This window comes from Sylvia atricapilla, chromosome 1 (genome assembly GCF_009819655.1).
Source record: "Sylvia atricapilla isolate bSylAtr1 chromosome 1, bSylAtr1.pri, whole genome shotgun sequence".
NCBI lineage: Eukaryota > Metazoa > Chordata > Aves > Passeriformes > Sylviidae > Sylvia > Sylvia atricapilla.
The window spans coordinates 143,789,035-143,805,465 of record NC_089140.1 but is presented as its reverse complement, the minus strand read 5'-3'; the positions used below and the strand labels follow the sequence as shown (position 1 = coordinate 143,805,465).

The following is a 16,431-nucleotide window of genomic DNA, read 5'->3' as shown; positions in this document are numbered from 1 at the left end:
TGTTCTTCTGTGGAGCTTAAAAAGGCCTCCTGCAAGGTGATATCATGGAAACGAAGAAAGAAGCATTTACCAGGAGTGGGTGGTGGTAAGGAAGAGTTTAGTAGGTAGGAAGAAGTGCCACTGAATACCTAGAGAATGTCACAGAAACCCCTTGGCTCACTAAGATAATGCGATTTTCAATTATATAAATTGAAAGTAAAAAGTATGCCACTTTAATGAAAGATCAGATTTTGTGTCTTCTGTGATAAGCAGTTAAAATATTTAGTATTCTAAATACTCGAAATAAAAATTTATGGATACTGTAAAAGCTTGTTTTCACCTGACTGGGGAAAGCAAGGCTATTCCTGTCTAACCTGCTGAGAAGGTAATATTACTCTGGAATAATAATTGCATTGAGAATTGAGTGCAACTTAATTCCTTTGCAGCAGAGTGCAGCTAAAAATTATCAGCAAAAGACATCTAGGAGGAATGTAATATATTTGGAAACAAACGATCTCCAGTTATATAAAGTAAACAAAACAAAAACAACCAACCAAAAAACCTCAACACCCAAAAGCACCTAAACAACCCTAGGTAACAGGTTTTGTGTACCTGGTATATAAGTGTGTTTTGTTTATAGTTTTGGACTGTGAAGAAATAGTTCACATAAAAATTGTATTTGAAAATATAAAAATACAAAATTGGCCTGTGATGTCATTCTGACTTAGATCACTGGCTCCTTCAGGCTGTGGATGTCATCTTTGTATATTGCTTTGCTCAGTGATTCCTCTTTTAAAATAATGAATGTTCCCTTTCCTTCTCTCACATTAGTGATTACATCTAATTCAATAGCAAATCCAATTTAGAAAATTTTTCTAGTCTGTTTGTCATAGTCTTTTAGGTTGATAACTTAAGAAAAAAGTTTCCTGGAGTTTTTGTATTTGTTTCCTGAATGTCCCATGTGCTTCAATACTGGGCAGTATTGAAGCACAAAGTTTTTTCTCTCAATCTCGTCAATGTTAACCATTTCTGAGTGCTGGTTTCAAATTCTTCTCCTGTGTTCAAACTCTCAGTAGACAAGTGAGTCATTATTTTTTTCTGGTCATTGAAGATGGAGAGAACTTCAGTAGAAATGTATGGTAGCAACTGCCTGACATAGGAGGCAGGCAGAAGCAAAAGCTTTTGACAGCATTTGCAGAGGAATCAAAGAGAAGCACTTGCTGTGCACTGCCTTGGAAAGGAACATAGAGTTCCCAATATTTTATTACATTTAAAAATGGTAACTTTTCCTGGCAAGATATAAGGCAAGTCAAACCCACTGTTTTAATGGGGAGCAAAAGAAGTAATGATGTTTGCAGTTCTTAATGTTTTAATCCATTGTTCTGCTGTAAATGGAAAAAAAAACCCAGAGATAAATAGCCTCAGAAGGAATTTTTACAGCTTTTGTGGTTCCAAACGTTCTAGTTTTAGCTGCCACAGGAGTGATTGTATGATTTGAGAAAATGGTTGTTTCCAGTTAAGGAACAGAAACATTCCATTTTATTTTGTTACAGATTATCATGCATTGTTCAGCTATAACATTTTGCGTGGTTAAAATTGGGCTGCTCAAAACAGAACCCTTATATATGAATTGGTTTCTCTGTGTATGGATTCCTACTGTAAGTGTTCACACACCGGAGCACTCAGTGTTTGGAACTTCCTGAGGAGCAGTACCCTCACATTTAACCATCCCTAGTGCTTAACACTGTAGCTGATCTGGAACTCCTGATGTGTTTCTGGAGCTTCTTCATAGCCAGTGGAATGTTCTTCCATTACAGATTCATAGAATGGCTTGATTTGGAGGGAAAACTAAATATCATGTAGTTCCTATTCCCCTGCCATGGGCAGAGACACCTTCCAGTAGACTGGAGGCTCAAAGCCTCATCCAGCCTGACCTTGAGCACTCCTAGGAATGGAGTAGCCACAACTTCTCTGGGTAACCTGTGCCAGTGCCTCACTACCCTCACAGTAAAGAATCTCTACCTAATATCTAATTTCAACCTGCTTGCAGTTTCAAGCCAGTTCCCCTTCTCCTATCACTCTATGCCTTTGTAAAAACCCTCTCCAGCTGTCTTGCAGATGCCATTTTTCAGGTATTGGGAGGTGCTATGAGGTTTTCTAAGCCTTTGACTGTCAAAACCATCTCAGTTTTGATAGTGAAAGCTCTGCTTAGGGTTTGTTTTCACTCAGTGTTGCTGGTGATGTGCCTCTGTGAGGAAGTAGGAGTAGCTGACATTGTTCCTTGTTCTCCAGACTCCCAGGAGCTCCAGAGTTTAAACTTTTTGGAAAACAGTGCTGTGCAAGGGTCTGTGCAGAGGGAATGGTGTTGTCAGTACCAGCTCCCACACTCAGTTCCCTGTGGTCCTGACAGTTGTTCTGAGTACAAGTTCTCCAATCTCCAGTCATTTGAAAGTGAATATAACATGGCAAACACTGCCAGCTTTATTAAAACTTGGAGTTATTGATATAACATTACCTAGGTGGTGGGAAATTGCCTGCAGTCTAAATGGGGGAAAAATATAGGAAACTATTTAAACATTTCTGTGTATGATTAGAAATACAATCTTCAATTCATTATTACATGATAACATTTTATACTGGATTTTGGAACTATTATAGAAAATTTGAAATTCTTAAAGATGTAATCTTGAAAATTCATGCATTGTTAATATTATTCCTCCTTCAGTCACATTATATTGCAAAAAATCATATATTATCTCTTTATTTTGATTTGCTACTTTTCATCTGCTGTACTTTTAGAGTTACATTGTGGAATTTGGTGCAAGGGGTTAGTGTGACAATCTGAGTCTGTAGTTAAACACTGTGACTGTGGGAGAACCACAGATGTTAACAAGCAATTTAGTTGTAGTAGAAACTGTAGGGCTAGTGTAGAAGCATCTGCTATTTCTGGTAGTTTTGTGTTTTGTTTTTTTTTTTTTTTCAAAATATAATGCAATTTGAATAAATGCTTTGTCCTTTGAAAAACTATAATACTGTTTTTCTTCTAGCACTATCAGTACTGTTCTACTCTGTTGTCAGAGCATTTTCAGTTCAATTCTTTAATTCATCTTGAAGGGGTTGAATGACCCCAGACCTTCCCATAGGCTGAATCAGTTGTACCTGCAGCTTTTTCCCAGCCTGTGAAGCTGCTTATGTTGTGTGTTTCTTTTTAGTTGTTAAAGTACATTCTGGCAATCAATGAAGTAAATATTTAAAGTTTGTGTCCTTCTTGCTATTCTAGGCATTGGATCAAGACAGAACTGCATTACAGAAGGTGAAAAAGTCTGTAAAAGCAATATATAGTTCGGGGCAAGGTAAGACATTGTTTTCTGCTTTACACCAGAACCAAAGCATTTAATTTTAAGTTTGATGTGTCTTGCAATTCATCCTGTTGAAATGTATAGCATAAGATATGCTTATCTGTTTGGGAGTGTTTGGACTTCAAAATTTTCTTTTTTTACTTCTGATTATACATCAGATTAATGTGGTCTCCAGTTCTTTTACCCTCATATTCCTTCTCAATGGCCTCAAGGAGAATCCTATGGGTAAATTTTCCTGCTGTCATAATATTTCACGCATTTACCTTCAACTAGAACAATGACAAAAAATGTTCTCAATGGAATTTTTAGAAAGCAGTTATAAGTGAAATAAGATTGAGAGCTTCTTTAAAAGTTTAATAAATAAATAAATGTTTTTGTTTTGTCAACATGTGCTCTCCCTTCATAATGTATTTCCCTTCTTCCCTAAAATAGTATCGTTATATAATTGTTTTGCTTGCTTGAAGACACTGTTGATGTTTTACTGGAACTATAGTAGTTACTTTGATGGGAGGTTATTTGGTTAGAATATGAATAGATAATCAGTTTGAGTGCAGTAACAAATGGCGATCAAACACGTCAGTATAGGAATTTGGTTTTAAAAATGCTGTAACTCTAATGTTACTACCTTTGTTTCTCTTAAGTTCTAAGAACTGTGTCAAAGGCAGATAGAGTAACAGAGCCGTGCTCTTTCCAATAATCTTCTGGCTGTAAATACAGGATTTTAGAAAATCCCAGTTCCAATGTCCTAATAATAATCAGTGTAGCAAATATTTTCCATATACAGAGCTACTTTTGAGTGCTCTTAGTTTCTTTGTTTCTGGAAGTGTCTGGGATTTTTAGTACCTTGTAGATTCTTAACTATTTGCCAATCACTGATGTTGGTTTGCTAGCACCATGCTTTAATTAGCTGTAATTTCAGTTGTTGATAAATGTGTTCCCAATACACTGTGAAGCCTGATATAAAGTGAGAGTATTGGTGCATGTGTATTTAGTTTTATGCTTTTAGAAGTATTCAGATGCTCCAATAAGCTTTTCTGTTTGAGAGTGTCTACTTAAACAGAGTTTTGAAAACTGAGTTTCTAAACTGATGAATAGTGTAGAACACAGTAAAGGGTGTTCTGCCTGTTCTGAAACATATAAATAGCTATCATTTGAGTCTTGTGATAAAAATAATATTGTTGCTAAGGCCTGTAAGTAAGGCAGCACGATATGATGAATTTGTTGCATAAATAAAAGCAATAGAAGGTGAGCTAATAGTTTTGATCTGATACTTAGAGTAGCAGAGATGGATAGTTAGTTTTTAATTTTTTTTTACAGTTTTATTTTTTTTTCAACAAGCCTTCTTTCAAAGGTACAAATTAGTAGGAATTCTTTTGCCACAAGAAGGCTTTATGTATAATCCTCTGGCTCCCTCTTCAGAATGCTGCTGTCATAGGCTCTGTTACAATGAAAAGCTGCAGGAGTCAGTTCATGCAGTGACTGATAAACTGGTATTAGTAAAACTAAGACAAAAAATGTGTTACACATGTGAAACTTTATAAAAATAAGTGTGAAGTGAATCAAAACTCAAGCTCTTTTTGCCTCCTTGTACAAGGAAAATTGATGAACCAGATATCTCCTTGTGCTTCAGTGATGAAAATGGATTTTGTTGATATTTAAGTAAAACATACCAGAAACAGCTGTAAAAGGAATTGGGATTTATCAGTTCATGAAAGTATTATGTGGCTATTTTTATATTTCATTAGGAACCCTCTAATTACCTTTTGAGAACCCAAAATTTGAATTTTGTTTTACAAAATTAATAGTTTGATAGAAGTTAAGACCATATTTAATTTACTGGAGTAGGAGAAGGTATTTTAGTACTCCTGTGCTTCATAATCTCCTTTGAGAACTTCAGCTGAGCTGGCGAGAAGGGGTTATTCCGGGACAATAGAAATTATTTTTTCAGTTCAATAATCCAATTCTTACTCTACCAAAAGCCATAACTAGGTGGTTTTGGGTATTTTTTGTGTTGGAGTACTTTGAGGTTGTTGGGGGGTTTTTTTTGTTTGTTTCTTTGAGTTGTGTTTTTTGTTTGTTGTTTTGGGGTTTTTTTGTTTATTTGTGGGTTTTGTTTTTTTTTTTCTTTTTTTTTTGTTTTTTTTTTTTTTTTTTTTTAGGTGGGCCTGTTTTTGTTTGGTTTGGGTTTTTGGGGGATGGTTTTGTTACATCTGAGTTGACTGGGGTTTTTTGGTGGGGGTGGTTTGCTTGGTTTGGGTCTTGTTTTCTTTTTTATCTTTTTTGCCTGAGTAACATTTGAATAGTGACAGTGACACAGTGCAGCATCTCATACAGAATTGTTCAGGAAGGCTGAACCTTGTGATGTGTTGGTTTGTTCCTCTCCAGTGCTGAATTATGAACCATGAGGGTCTCTGGTCTGTTACAAAGAGCTTCAACATCACCCAAATACTTTCTGCTCTTCCTGTACTTCCTCACCCATTTGTCATATTCACATTCGGTGCTACTGCTGTGGAAATGAAAACATACCAACACAAGAGTATAGAAAACCCTTAGAAATGTCCCTTCCCTGTTGTCATTTCTGTAAGTGTTGTATGGAAAAGGACTGTTTATGAAATCCAGTGAGACATGCAAGCTGACACCTCTTTCTCACCACTTGCTCTCTGTCTGGCTTGCTGTTTACTTCTGGCATGATTGATTGTGTCTGTAGCTAGGAACCCATCTTATGGCAAGGGTGCTTGAACTTAATGAACAATCTGTTCTGACTTCCTTTCCCATAAGATTTGGATTGCATTGTAACAGCAGTAGATTGCACAATTATTTTTGCTGTAGATTTTTCTATAGCTCTTTTTCATTACTTGCCTGGGATAACTCCCAAATATAATCAAAAAGGGTTTACACAGTGGAGAAATAAAACCATAAAATCCATACAAGACCAAAGGTACTGAGGTGGATCAGCAGTCCACATGGTCTCCAACAATGTTCAACAGCAGATGCTTGAAGAAGTAGATTTTAAGTATTTTATTTAGCACTTTCTCAGCTCATGCTGACATGAAGGCCAGGAATTACCTTGAGTCAGAAATGATACTGTGATATTTGATACTTTTTAACGGACTTCTACAACGTATTTTGTCCAAGGAATTTCAATTAATGTAAATACTTGTCATTCATAGTCTTGCATCAATGTAGTTAAATTCTCCTGTGTGGAGTTCCCAGTGCATATTTATGTTCTTCAGATCTTAAATCGCCTGAGGAGGAGATTGTCCCTGCCCATGTCTCACAGCATTGGCCTCAAACACACCAAAATCTCATCTGATATGAAATTGAGAGAGCTTTGCATGTTCTGGGCATGAACGTTTGTAAGAGGCTTTGAAGTGCCAAAGCTTACTAGAGTAGAGCCAGAGGAGATTTTGGTGGATGAATCCAAACTTTGTTCTGTGGACCATTGTCTCTTTTGGAATAGGTCTGAGTTGTTTCCATTATTACTCACAATATCTCTGTTCTGAACTCAGCAGCTCTACGGGGTTTTGAGGGTTATTTTGATGTTTGTTTTTTACAGAAACCATCACAATTAATCATCCTCACTTTCTCTCTCTCTTCAAAATGGCAGCATAGTCTTCCTTTTCTGAAATAGTAAAGAGGTGGAGTGAATTTTGGGGAAGAGGGACAGGAACTGCACACCAATATTAAGGTCTTAAGCCCACTATGGCAATATTTTGATATTGCTCTATTGCATGCTGTGTTTATTCATAATTTCTGATGTGCAGCTTTGTTTTGCTTGGTACTGAATGTCAAGGTGCTAGAACTGCAGAACATTTTTCTGTAATGTCTAGTAATGAAATAATTCCCCTAAAGTTAGGAGTGTTTTTCCTCATGTGCTGCACTCCTCTAATGCACATGCCCATGCATTGGCCATTAAACATGAGATTTTTGTAACTTGGGAATTACCCTGGTAGGAGCCTCTTGCTGTAGACTGCACAATTAGTGGGTGTATGTAGAGACCTCTAATTCACTGGTGACCTCCCTCTGGTGAGAAATTAATGCTTTATTCTTTCCATTCCTCCACGTATTTTTTTTTTTGGCCTGTCCTTCTTCCTTGTGAGGCTCATCCCTCTTAGTGTGCTTAGTTCTTTCAGTGTTTTTGTGAGGGAGAGAACTTCTTGGAAAATCAATAATTTAATGTGGACTTCCTTTTCCTATATGTTTTTGGATCTCCTGGAGGTGGAAATTTTTTGATGTAAAATTTTCTTTTTATAAAAGCTGTGTTTCTTGTTCAGCATTTTGTATTCATGCACATGTCCACCAATTCTGTTCTGCTCTGTAGTTCCTACAAATAGCCTGGGGAATATATGAGCAATGTTGCTGTTGGTACATACTTGAATTCTCAGTTCTCTCTGGAGCTTACTAAAAATAGCTATTATATTTGCTTTTCATTCTTCCTGTAGTGTTGAGGCTGGTATAAACAAGAGGCTTCTCTTTGCAACTGTGTAATTTGCCTGTGTAATTTTATTCTTTTGTACATGGAACTAAGTGACTCAGTTCATGTTAACAGATTTTAAGACCTCTACTGTTAGATCTGTATAAATTCTCTGAAGCAGAGAAGAAAGAAAATTCTTCCATGAGGAGAACTTCAAGCATGTCAGTGATGAACAGACATGCAAAAAGAAGTAATTTGCTTTTCTGGGCTGGGTTATCTCTCAGTGCTCTTGTACTGTGATGATCTAGAGAACCTTGCAGACTCAGTGAGATGCTTCTTGCCCTGAAATATGGAAAGAGGCTTTTATTACTTTTCCCTTGAACAATCTCATTCCAGAAGGCATTATTGTTATCAAGCTCAGACGATTGTATGCTGGTCAAATAATTTATTTTTCTATTATTTTTTCATTATATTTCAGCTTTGTGAAGAATGAAATGGGAAAGAGGGTTTTTTTTATTATTATTTCAAATAATTTCTGCCATCTTTTTTAACCTTGCCAGCTTTCTTCCTTTCCGAAAGCCTTTCTGAGTCATCTTTCATTCATAAATGCATCTTGGCTCTGACCTTGGTTATTTTTCCTCTATCCATGGAACAAAGCTGTTTTAGAAGTGAAATTTAAAAATAGTTTAAAGTTGATCCAAGTTCTGAAACATGATTTTTATTTTTGTTAACCACATATGCAGAATTAATGCTCATTAATTTAGACATTCTTCAGGTTTCTTTGGACATAATCAGTGACAAAAGAGTAATGTTTTTCTTCCGTAAGCTATTTAATTTTTTGTGCTTGTATTCTTCAGTGTTTGCAGTGTAATATATCTGAACAAAACTGTTGTAGAAGAAGGAAATTTTAAGGCTTTAATTTCAGTGATGTTTTTTGTAGGTCCAGCATATAAAGGCCAACCTTTAACCTCTCTTCACAGTATTTGTACTTCTGTACTCTTAATATGCACAAGTAGGCAGGAATCTCACTAAGCTCAGAAGCATATGCTATAATTCTGATAATTTTTGAGTGGGAATAAACCTAGTATTTAATAAATGCTGTGGATTCCAGTGAAGGAGTACAAACTCTGAGAGTCTTATATAAGTATGTTGCGTTCATCCTGAGAAAAGCTTCCCAGAGGGTCGCTTTAGATATGGACAACTGCAGGTGACTGCCTGGGAATGCAGTGCAAGGTGGGATTGAGCCTTGGGAGTCCTTCGGGCCTTTCCAGAGCTCAGAGCACGTGTGCTCCCCGCTTCTGGCAGGTGCTGCTGTGCAGCAAAGGGCTGCTGTGGCTGCCATTCCTTCCTCAGCTGCTGGGATCCGCAACTCCACAGGCGTTCCTGTTAGTTCCTCTTCACACTCAGTGTTTCCTCAGTATATGTGTTAGAACTCAGACACAAGGGTGCCACAAGGTTATTGTTCACTGGGAGCTGTGAGGGTTTTCTCAAACCAAAGGTAAATTCGATGCTATGCTATTCTATGAATTGAAGGTGTGGGTTGTGGAGGAGATGCAGAGCTTTCAGCTCAGAAAATCCCACTGCTGTATCCAGGCCTGAATGCTGCTTAATACCACATCTGCCACGCTCTAGTGGCATTTTCAGTGTGGGCTCAGGGGCTGGTGGCCTTGTCAGTCCCACTGGGAAGGGAATGATGAGTGAGGGCCCTTTGAAGGAGCTGCATTTGTCAGTGGATGCAGAGCCCTTCCTCAGTGTTCCATGATTCTGGCATACCTCAGGGAGCTGCTGAAGGAGCAGGATGTCTGGCTGGGGAAGCTGTTCTATTTTCATCACAGTGCTGAGCATTGCTTATGATATTGAAGACATGATTCAGTTCTGGAAGACAAATCTTATTCCCTGTATGTACTGCTGTCAGTGATCTTGTCTCACTCTCAGGGTTATTAAAGTCTTGTATGAGGACCTGTATCTAAGAAAGTAAATATTATGCCTATGACAGCTTTCTGTATGCAAAGGAAGTTCTATTAGGACACTAGAAAAGTAATTTCTGAGTTTCCATGAGGCACCTACAGTGAGATTAAAGGATGTTCTTTGCTCTGAGCATGTTAGGTTTCACATTCTGTATTTTAGCATAGCTTAAACTACCTTACAGATTTAATTTTTCAGCTAAGTGCATTTAAGGTCGAATAGCGAATTGCCTTACCACTTCAATAGAAAATATTTAATCTCCTTTTGCAAGATTTACATTGATACTTGTATAGGAATTGAAAACTTCCTTTTCTTAGAGTACTTGCATTTTGTGTGCCTATGTGTGGCAATTACAGAAGTAAATACTGGAGTATTCCTTTTACTTCACCATCAAAACTTCATTTCTAGATTTAGGTGATTTGTAGTCTGGGATTCTTGAGAATTTCCTCTGTATTGTTCTAGGACAATGATCTGCTTCCTGCTTCCTCTTTCTGACCGGGAATTTCTTTTGCCTTTCCACAGATAAAGGAAACAAGCTTCTTCAGCTCTTTTTCACTCTCTTTATGAATTTATTTTTTTTTTAATTCTCTGTGAAAAAACACAGTGCTTAAAATCAAAATGCTGGGAAATACTGTGATGTAAAAAGTACTTCCCAAGCAAGAACAGGGATTCCATGATCTAGTAGGGCTCTTTCTGACCTTCCATTATCCTTCCTTTCCCTTCAGCATGGCTGGGTATGTTTGAGCTTTACTCACTCATGACTGCATAAGCTAAAGCTCCTTCACAGATAAAGTCCTCTGTGTATATTTATGCAAAAGCTTTTACATCAAAACAAAATGCGTATTTTATTGTTACGTAGTGATTTCAGTGCTAAGCTATTTGATTAAAACTGTATGCTTTTGAAACAGTTTTCTTAAAAACATACAGCTTAAATTGCAACTCGGTATGATTAAATATTTGGCCTTTTGAAATCTCAGTATTATTGTCTGATTTTTAGAATGTGGTGTGATGTGTGAGCTTTGCAGCCTAGTACTGGTAAATAAAGATTGTACTTTTTTTAACAGGTTTTGACTTCTTTTTGTTGGAGCATTGGTGCACTGTTGTTTGAGTATCTGCAACACCTTAGAAGAGTTAACTGTTTAACTCTTGATCAGCTCTTCGTTAATGTCCAAATAGATTTGTGCATTATGAGAAATTATTCATGAGACTTGTTTGAAGCTCATATCTTTTTTCTTTTTCTTCTATCTTTTGAGCCATAACTTATAATTCAGATGCTCTCAGGCAATATCACAATTTGAATTTTGAAAAAACCAACTTGGAGATTTTGGGGTAAAAAATCCCCATGGTATCAACTGGCAACTATTCTCTCTTTTCCTTCCTCCCTCCCTCCCTTTCATTGTGCAGAACTTGTGCTGTAGCTCTGTGGTTTTGGTGTTTTGCAGAAAGAAGCCCACATAGTAAGGCTAGGAGATGCATTAAAGTGAAATATTGATTTAATTAATACTAGTATTATCCTTTAAGAGAGATAAAGGTGATAAAGTCTTTCCCAAAGGGCTGTAGAGGTAAATTTTCTATTTAAAGATACTAAAATTGAAGTAACAAAAATTATGCAAAGGCATGCCAGAAAGGAAACTAAATAGAAACAGGAAAGACATTTCAGATACAACAGTTTCTAATTCATTCTTGAGTCAAGGGTTTTTCTCACTTTCACTAGCTTCAACTGCATGGTCTTGGTTCTGACCTCTCTGTATGAGCAGTTTTCTATTAAATACATTGGAATGAGTCTTTGGCTGTGGACCAATACACATTCCGTTATCTGGGATAACTCAGTGTACAAAGCAGGCAAAAGGGAACCTTTGTAAGATGTTTCTTCTTTTGACCTTACAGTCAGATTCAGACTGGTCTCCTTGCTTTTATATCTGATACTTTTGACTTTTTTGTTCTGTAAAAATGTCCAACATTTAAAAGAAAAGTTCATGTATGCATGAAAGCTCCCGTAGTGGGCAGCTGTAAATTCCGATGTTGCTTACAAAACAGGCTTGTATTGTTTCACTGATGTACTGTTGATCTTATTACTCTGTCAATAGCTACAGAGTTTTCTTCATCCCTGTATTACAAATTCAACTTGGTGAATTAAAAAGCATATATATGCCTATTGCTAAACAGTTCTTTTTAATCTTAATATTATTTTAATTTTCAGTAGATGTGTTGACTTGCGGCTTTTCTCAAAGTACTGTCTGATAGTTGTTAAATTGCAATAAGCTTAAAATTATAAATTGACCTGCTACAAAAATTCTGACTTCTGATTTTTCTTTGCAGATCATGTTCAAAATGAAGAAAACTATGCACAAGTACTAGATAAATTCGGAAGTAATTTTTTAAGTCGGGATAATCCAGATCTTGGCACAGCTTTTGTAAAATTTTCCACACTTACTAAAGAATTATCAACACTCTTGAAGAATCTGGTGAGGAATTTCAAACTTCCTTAGCTTTTAACTTGTTTCAAAATACAGTATAATAGAAGAACTGTATGATCATGATGACTAAGAATAATTTTTAAGATGCTTTCAGTTTTTGTCAAAAACTAAACCAATAATTTCTGCAGAGAGGGTCTCTAAAAGGTGTTATTACATGCTCTATGTTTGATTGTTAATTGGCAGTTAAAAAGGTAAGTATAAATGTTGAGACATCCCTTGAATCATCATTCTCAAGTGATTGATGGTGATATATACCTCATGGACCTTAATTTTGAATCACCCCTTAGCTTGAAGTCTTTCTAGTTAAAAATACAATATCATTATGGCTGTTATGGCTGTTTTGTTTTACCCCAAAAGGGGAAACATTCTCTTTTTGGAAGAAAAACAACAATTTGAGCATGTTTAAATGGTGTTAACAGTCTGCTCTCCCTGTGATATATAAAGCATCCATTGCTTAAATACCATGTTTTTGAAGGTGGTTTAAAGGTTTTGCTCATTTAAAGTTTGCCTCAGGCCTTTTGTTTTTGAAGGCTGCATTGTATAACTACAGACATAACAAATACCTTTGAACATTGAAAGTAATGAAGCCACATTTCTTGTGAAATCGTTTTTCATGGGCTTTGTAGTTGTTATATTCAGAAAGTCATAGCTTCAGTTTCACATTTTTCTTAGAGTTGAGCTTATTTCCAATCATTTTTGATGTGTGAAGTACAAGAGATGTTACAGACTTGTCTTCCTACAGTCTCTAACACAACCAAAACTGCTGTAGATCTCACCAAAGGTCCCTCTAGCAAAGTTCCCTGGTTTTGACAGTTGCCCAAGACTGAGTCTTGTGCTGTCCTCTGTAGAGACTTCTGTCACTCTGGGTGATTTTGACCTTTAATTTAAATTTAGCACACAATTAAAAGTAAGTATCTTAAAGTGTGAATCAAAGTGCAGTTTAAGGACAGTTTGGGATTAGAACTCAAGTTTTTTGGAAGCTTTCTGGACTTTGTCATTCCTAGCAGGGCATCCACAGAAATTTTTGACCTATTTCAACTAGCAAACAAGATGTCAGGGTTTATTTATGTGTTTAAAATAGTGCTGATCAAGAGGAAAAAACGCTTTTAAGAAGCCACACTTATTCAAAAACAACATTATGCTATTGCAGCTAGATTATGAAGCATTATCTACCCAAATTCTTGTTGACAGGATTTGAAATAGGGTGTTCACTAATTTACTTCATTCAGAAGTCTCAAATAGAACACAAACTTATTTTGCCATTGCCTTAGCATTTTAAAACCATTTTTTTTTCTCCCTGAGATATAAAATTCTGCTTTGTTGTTCTTAAGCATCATTCTGTTTAATAAGATTACACTGAAAGAAAAAAAAAAGATGTTTATATCAAAATAGAAGTTGAGGTCCATTGAAAAAGCAGTTGAGAGGAGGACTCTGTTATATCACTGATAAAGGCCCAAAGTAGGTGCTGAACCTTATGTTGATAAAATTAGTTGGAAAAATGGCAAGAGTTATTAAGATGAATGGCAGGATAATAGGCTTGAGCTTTTTTTTTTTTTTCTTTTTTTACCTAGAACAGATGGTTGATGCCCTATTTAATAAAGGTACAATAAAATAATGAATGGTCTTCAAAGACATAAAGATGAATAAGAACTAGAGCTACATGGTAGACAATGAAAAAAATGCTTCACAAACTTGGATCCTTTTTGTTCCATCTTTGAACTTCAATTATGATTCATTGAAATTTTCATATGAATTGTGATATTATGGATATTTCTTGAGAAGACAGGAACAAAATAACTTGCTTTCTCCTTTGTCAGTTACAGAGTGACTACTTTTGACTGCTTTTAGAGTTTTATTCACTTACTATGAAGTAAAACCAGCACCTTTTATTATATACAGAACTTTTGGAAAGCATAATTTTGAAATGATTGCTTAGCACACAAGGACTAGAATAAAAGCATGTCCTTTAATAATTTTAACAAGGTTAAATAAGTTGCTGTGCAGTTTTTACTATTAGCTGTTGATGTTATCATTAAATATAATGTCTGAAACTTGAAATCTGTTTAAATAATAGTAAAATTGTTGAATCATTATTATTATTTTATGCAAAGGACACACAATGATCCTTCGGTAAGATTTTATAAAGGTAAAATATTGGGATTGGCCATTGCCATCCCTGGTCTGTTTTCAGCAAACTCTGAGTGTCCCACCACAATCAGTTTCTCTGCTTTTTTACTTCTACCTCCTTGGCTATTACAGGTTTCATTCTTTATGCAGTAATTCATTATAATAGTGCATCTGAAAGGTGTCTATGAAAACAAGTGTGTCAGTATCTTTATATTGATCTAAATGAGATTTTGGCAGAACATTTGTAGCACTTACAGGTTATTTCTTTTGAAAATTTGCATGGTTCTTGCCTTTTCCCAAGTGTTTTAAGCCTATTTTTCTCTGCCTTTCTTTCCTGTAAATGTCCTCAGCTAATCTTTCCACACAAATTATTCTTTGTTCACAACCCTCATTAAATTCACATATGTATTTCCATGTGTTCAAGAGTTTTTCCCCTTTATTTTCTTCTATATGTGAAACTGTTTTGCTTTATCAGATGGTTTCCAGTTCATTTGGGCTAGTGTTTTATCAAGTCTAAAATAATGTAATAAATGATTCTTAATCCTTACTGTATTGGAGAAACTACACTGCTATTTAGTTTTTTGGGTTTTTTGGTTATTTTCTATAGCTGGCCTGCTTGCTGGCTACTGTTCAGTCATTTCAACCCAAAAATTAATGGCTTGAGTTGGTTATCCTTAATGGATACTCCTGGAAAAATGAAGAAAAGGCTACAGTGTCTTTAGAATATATGAGGAGTTTGAGTGGAACACTAGATCTAAGAACCTGTTTGAGTAGTTGTTTTGATATTCTTGTTGATAATCAAATGGGCATGAACTCTCTAGGGTGAAATTTAGACTCATAAGGGTTTAAGAAGATACCAGATATACACAATGGACAAGGAAAGGAACAGTCTTCCCAAAAAGTGGGGAATGTTCAAGGAGTTGCTGCCCTTGTTGGCTCCTTCTGCTCGTGGTTGAATTAACACGAGCTTTGTGTGTTCCCTACCTGTGGCACAGCAGGTCCCTCTTACTTGGGAGGCTGCAGCCAGATTTGTACCCAAATGTTTGCTTCAAGGGGATGAATATTGCCTTGAAGTGCTTTCAGAACTTTGCTTATGTTCTATTTGTAAAATTTTGGGTTTACGTCACCCTGTTTAAGTAAATGTTAATTATAGTGTTTCTGTGACTCATACAAGTAAATGTTAATAATTCTTCCCATATTCGAATTTACTATGAATTTAGAAATGTGAAGTGATTGTAACTTGATTAGTGAAGTTCAAAGACTTGTTGACAGCACTTTTATAAGATCATAATAAATCCTTCTGAATTACAATGTTTTTGTTTTTAGCTCCAGGGTTTAAGCCACAATGTTATTTTCACTTTGGATTCGCTTTTAAAAGGAGACTTAAAAGGTGTTAAAGGGGTAAGTGTTGCAAACTAAATTTTTGTTTCATGTTCATCTGTCTAGTGACTGTTTTCCTTTCACTCATGAGAGTATTTCTTATGTTGGCATTTATTAATATTCTGTATTTAGTTAATATTCTGTGCAAAGAACAAAATTGGCATGATTGCGATGAAATCTTGAAAATTTCATTGTAAATTTCTGTGTTAGTGTGCACAGGAGAGCAATACTTTACAAGATTCAAACCCAATATTTTATTTCCAACTGCTGTCTGAAAAGTTATGAAGAAAACAGTATTTTTGTTACTATTTATTACTTGATAACTACAAAGAAAAAGTTTTAAAATGTTCTAAGACAATTTTCTATTTCCTAAGGACCTCAAAAAGCCTTTTGACAAAGCCTGGAAAGATTATGAAACCAAATTGTAAGTATTTGTCTCCCACTTGGCTTTGTTTTTTGTGGTGTTGGGATTTTTTGTATTAACTATTATTGGTAGTACTATTAGTATTGTTAGTATTGTTATTGCTATTATTAAGATATAATTATTGATTGTTTTCCCCAAGTAACACACAGTCTAGAGAACAGAGTTGAAGGAAGGGCAGTTTCATGGCTCAATAGCTCATGGCTCAAAATATACAGGATTTGGTAGAGGAGCTAATCTTCAGAATGTTTTCTTTGATACTTCTTAATTATGACTTTTTTCCTAAATCATGCTAGATCATATTTTCAT

At 35.7% G+C, this 16,431-nt stretch overlaps 1 protein-coding gene across 3 annotated transcripts in view; it reads left to right on the top strand.

The window, feature by feature from the left end:
- ASAP1 (ArfGAP with SH3 domain, ankyrin repeat and PH domain 1) overlaps window positions 1-16,431 on the top strand; it is a 145,639-nt gene that overhangs the window by 70,661 nt on the left and 58,547 nt on the right. For all 3 annotated transcript variants that reach the window (XM_066336157.1, XM_066336140.1, XM_066336149.1), the window contains 4 exons: window positions 3,260-3,332; window positions 12,037-12,182; window positions 15,648-15,722; window positions 16,076-16,125. In XM_066336157.1, the coding sequence (XP_066192254.1) occupies window positions 3,260-3,332; window positions 12,037-12,182; window positions 15,648-15,722; window positions 16,076-16,125 (344 nt within the window). The remainder of the gene's footprint in view (window positions 1-3,259; window positions 3,333-12,036; window positions 12,183-15,647; window positions 15,723-16,075; window positions 16,126-16,431) is intronic.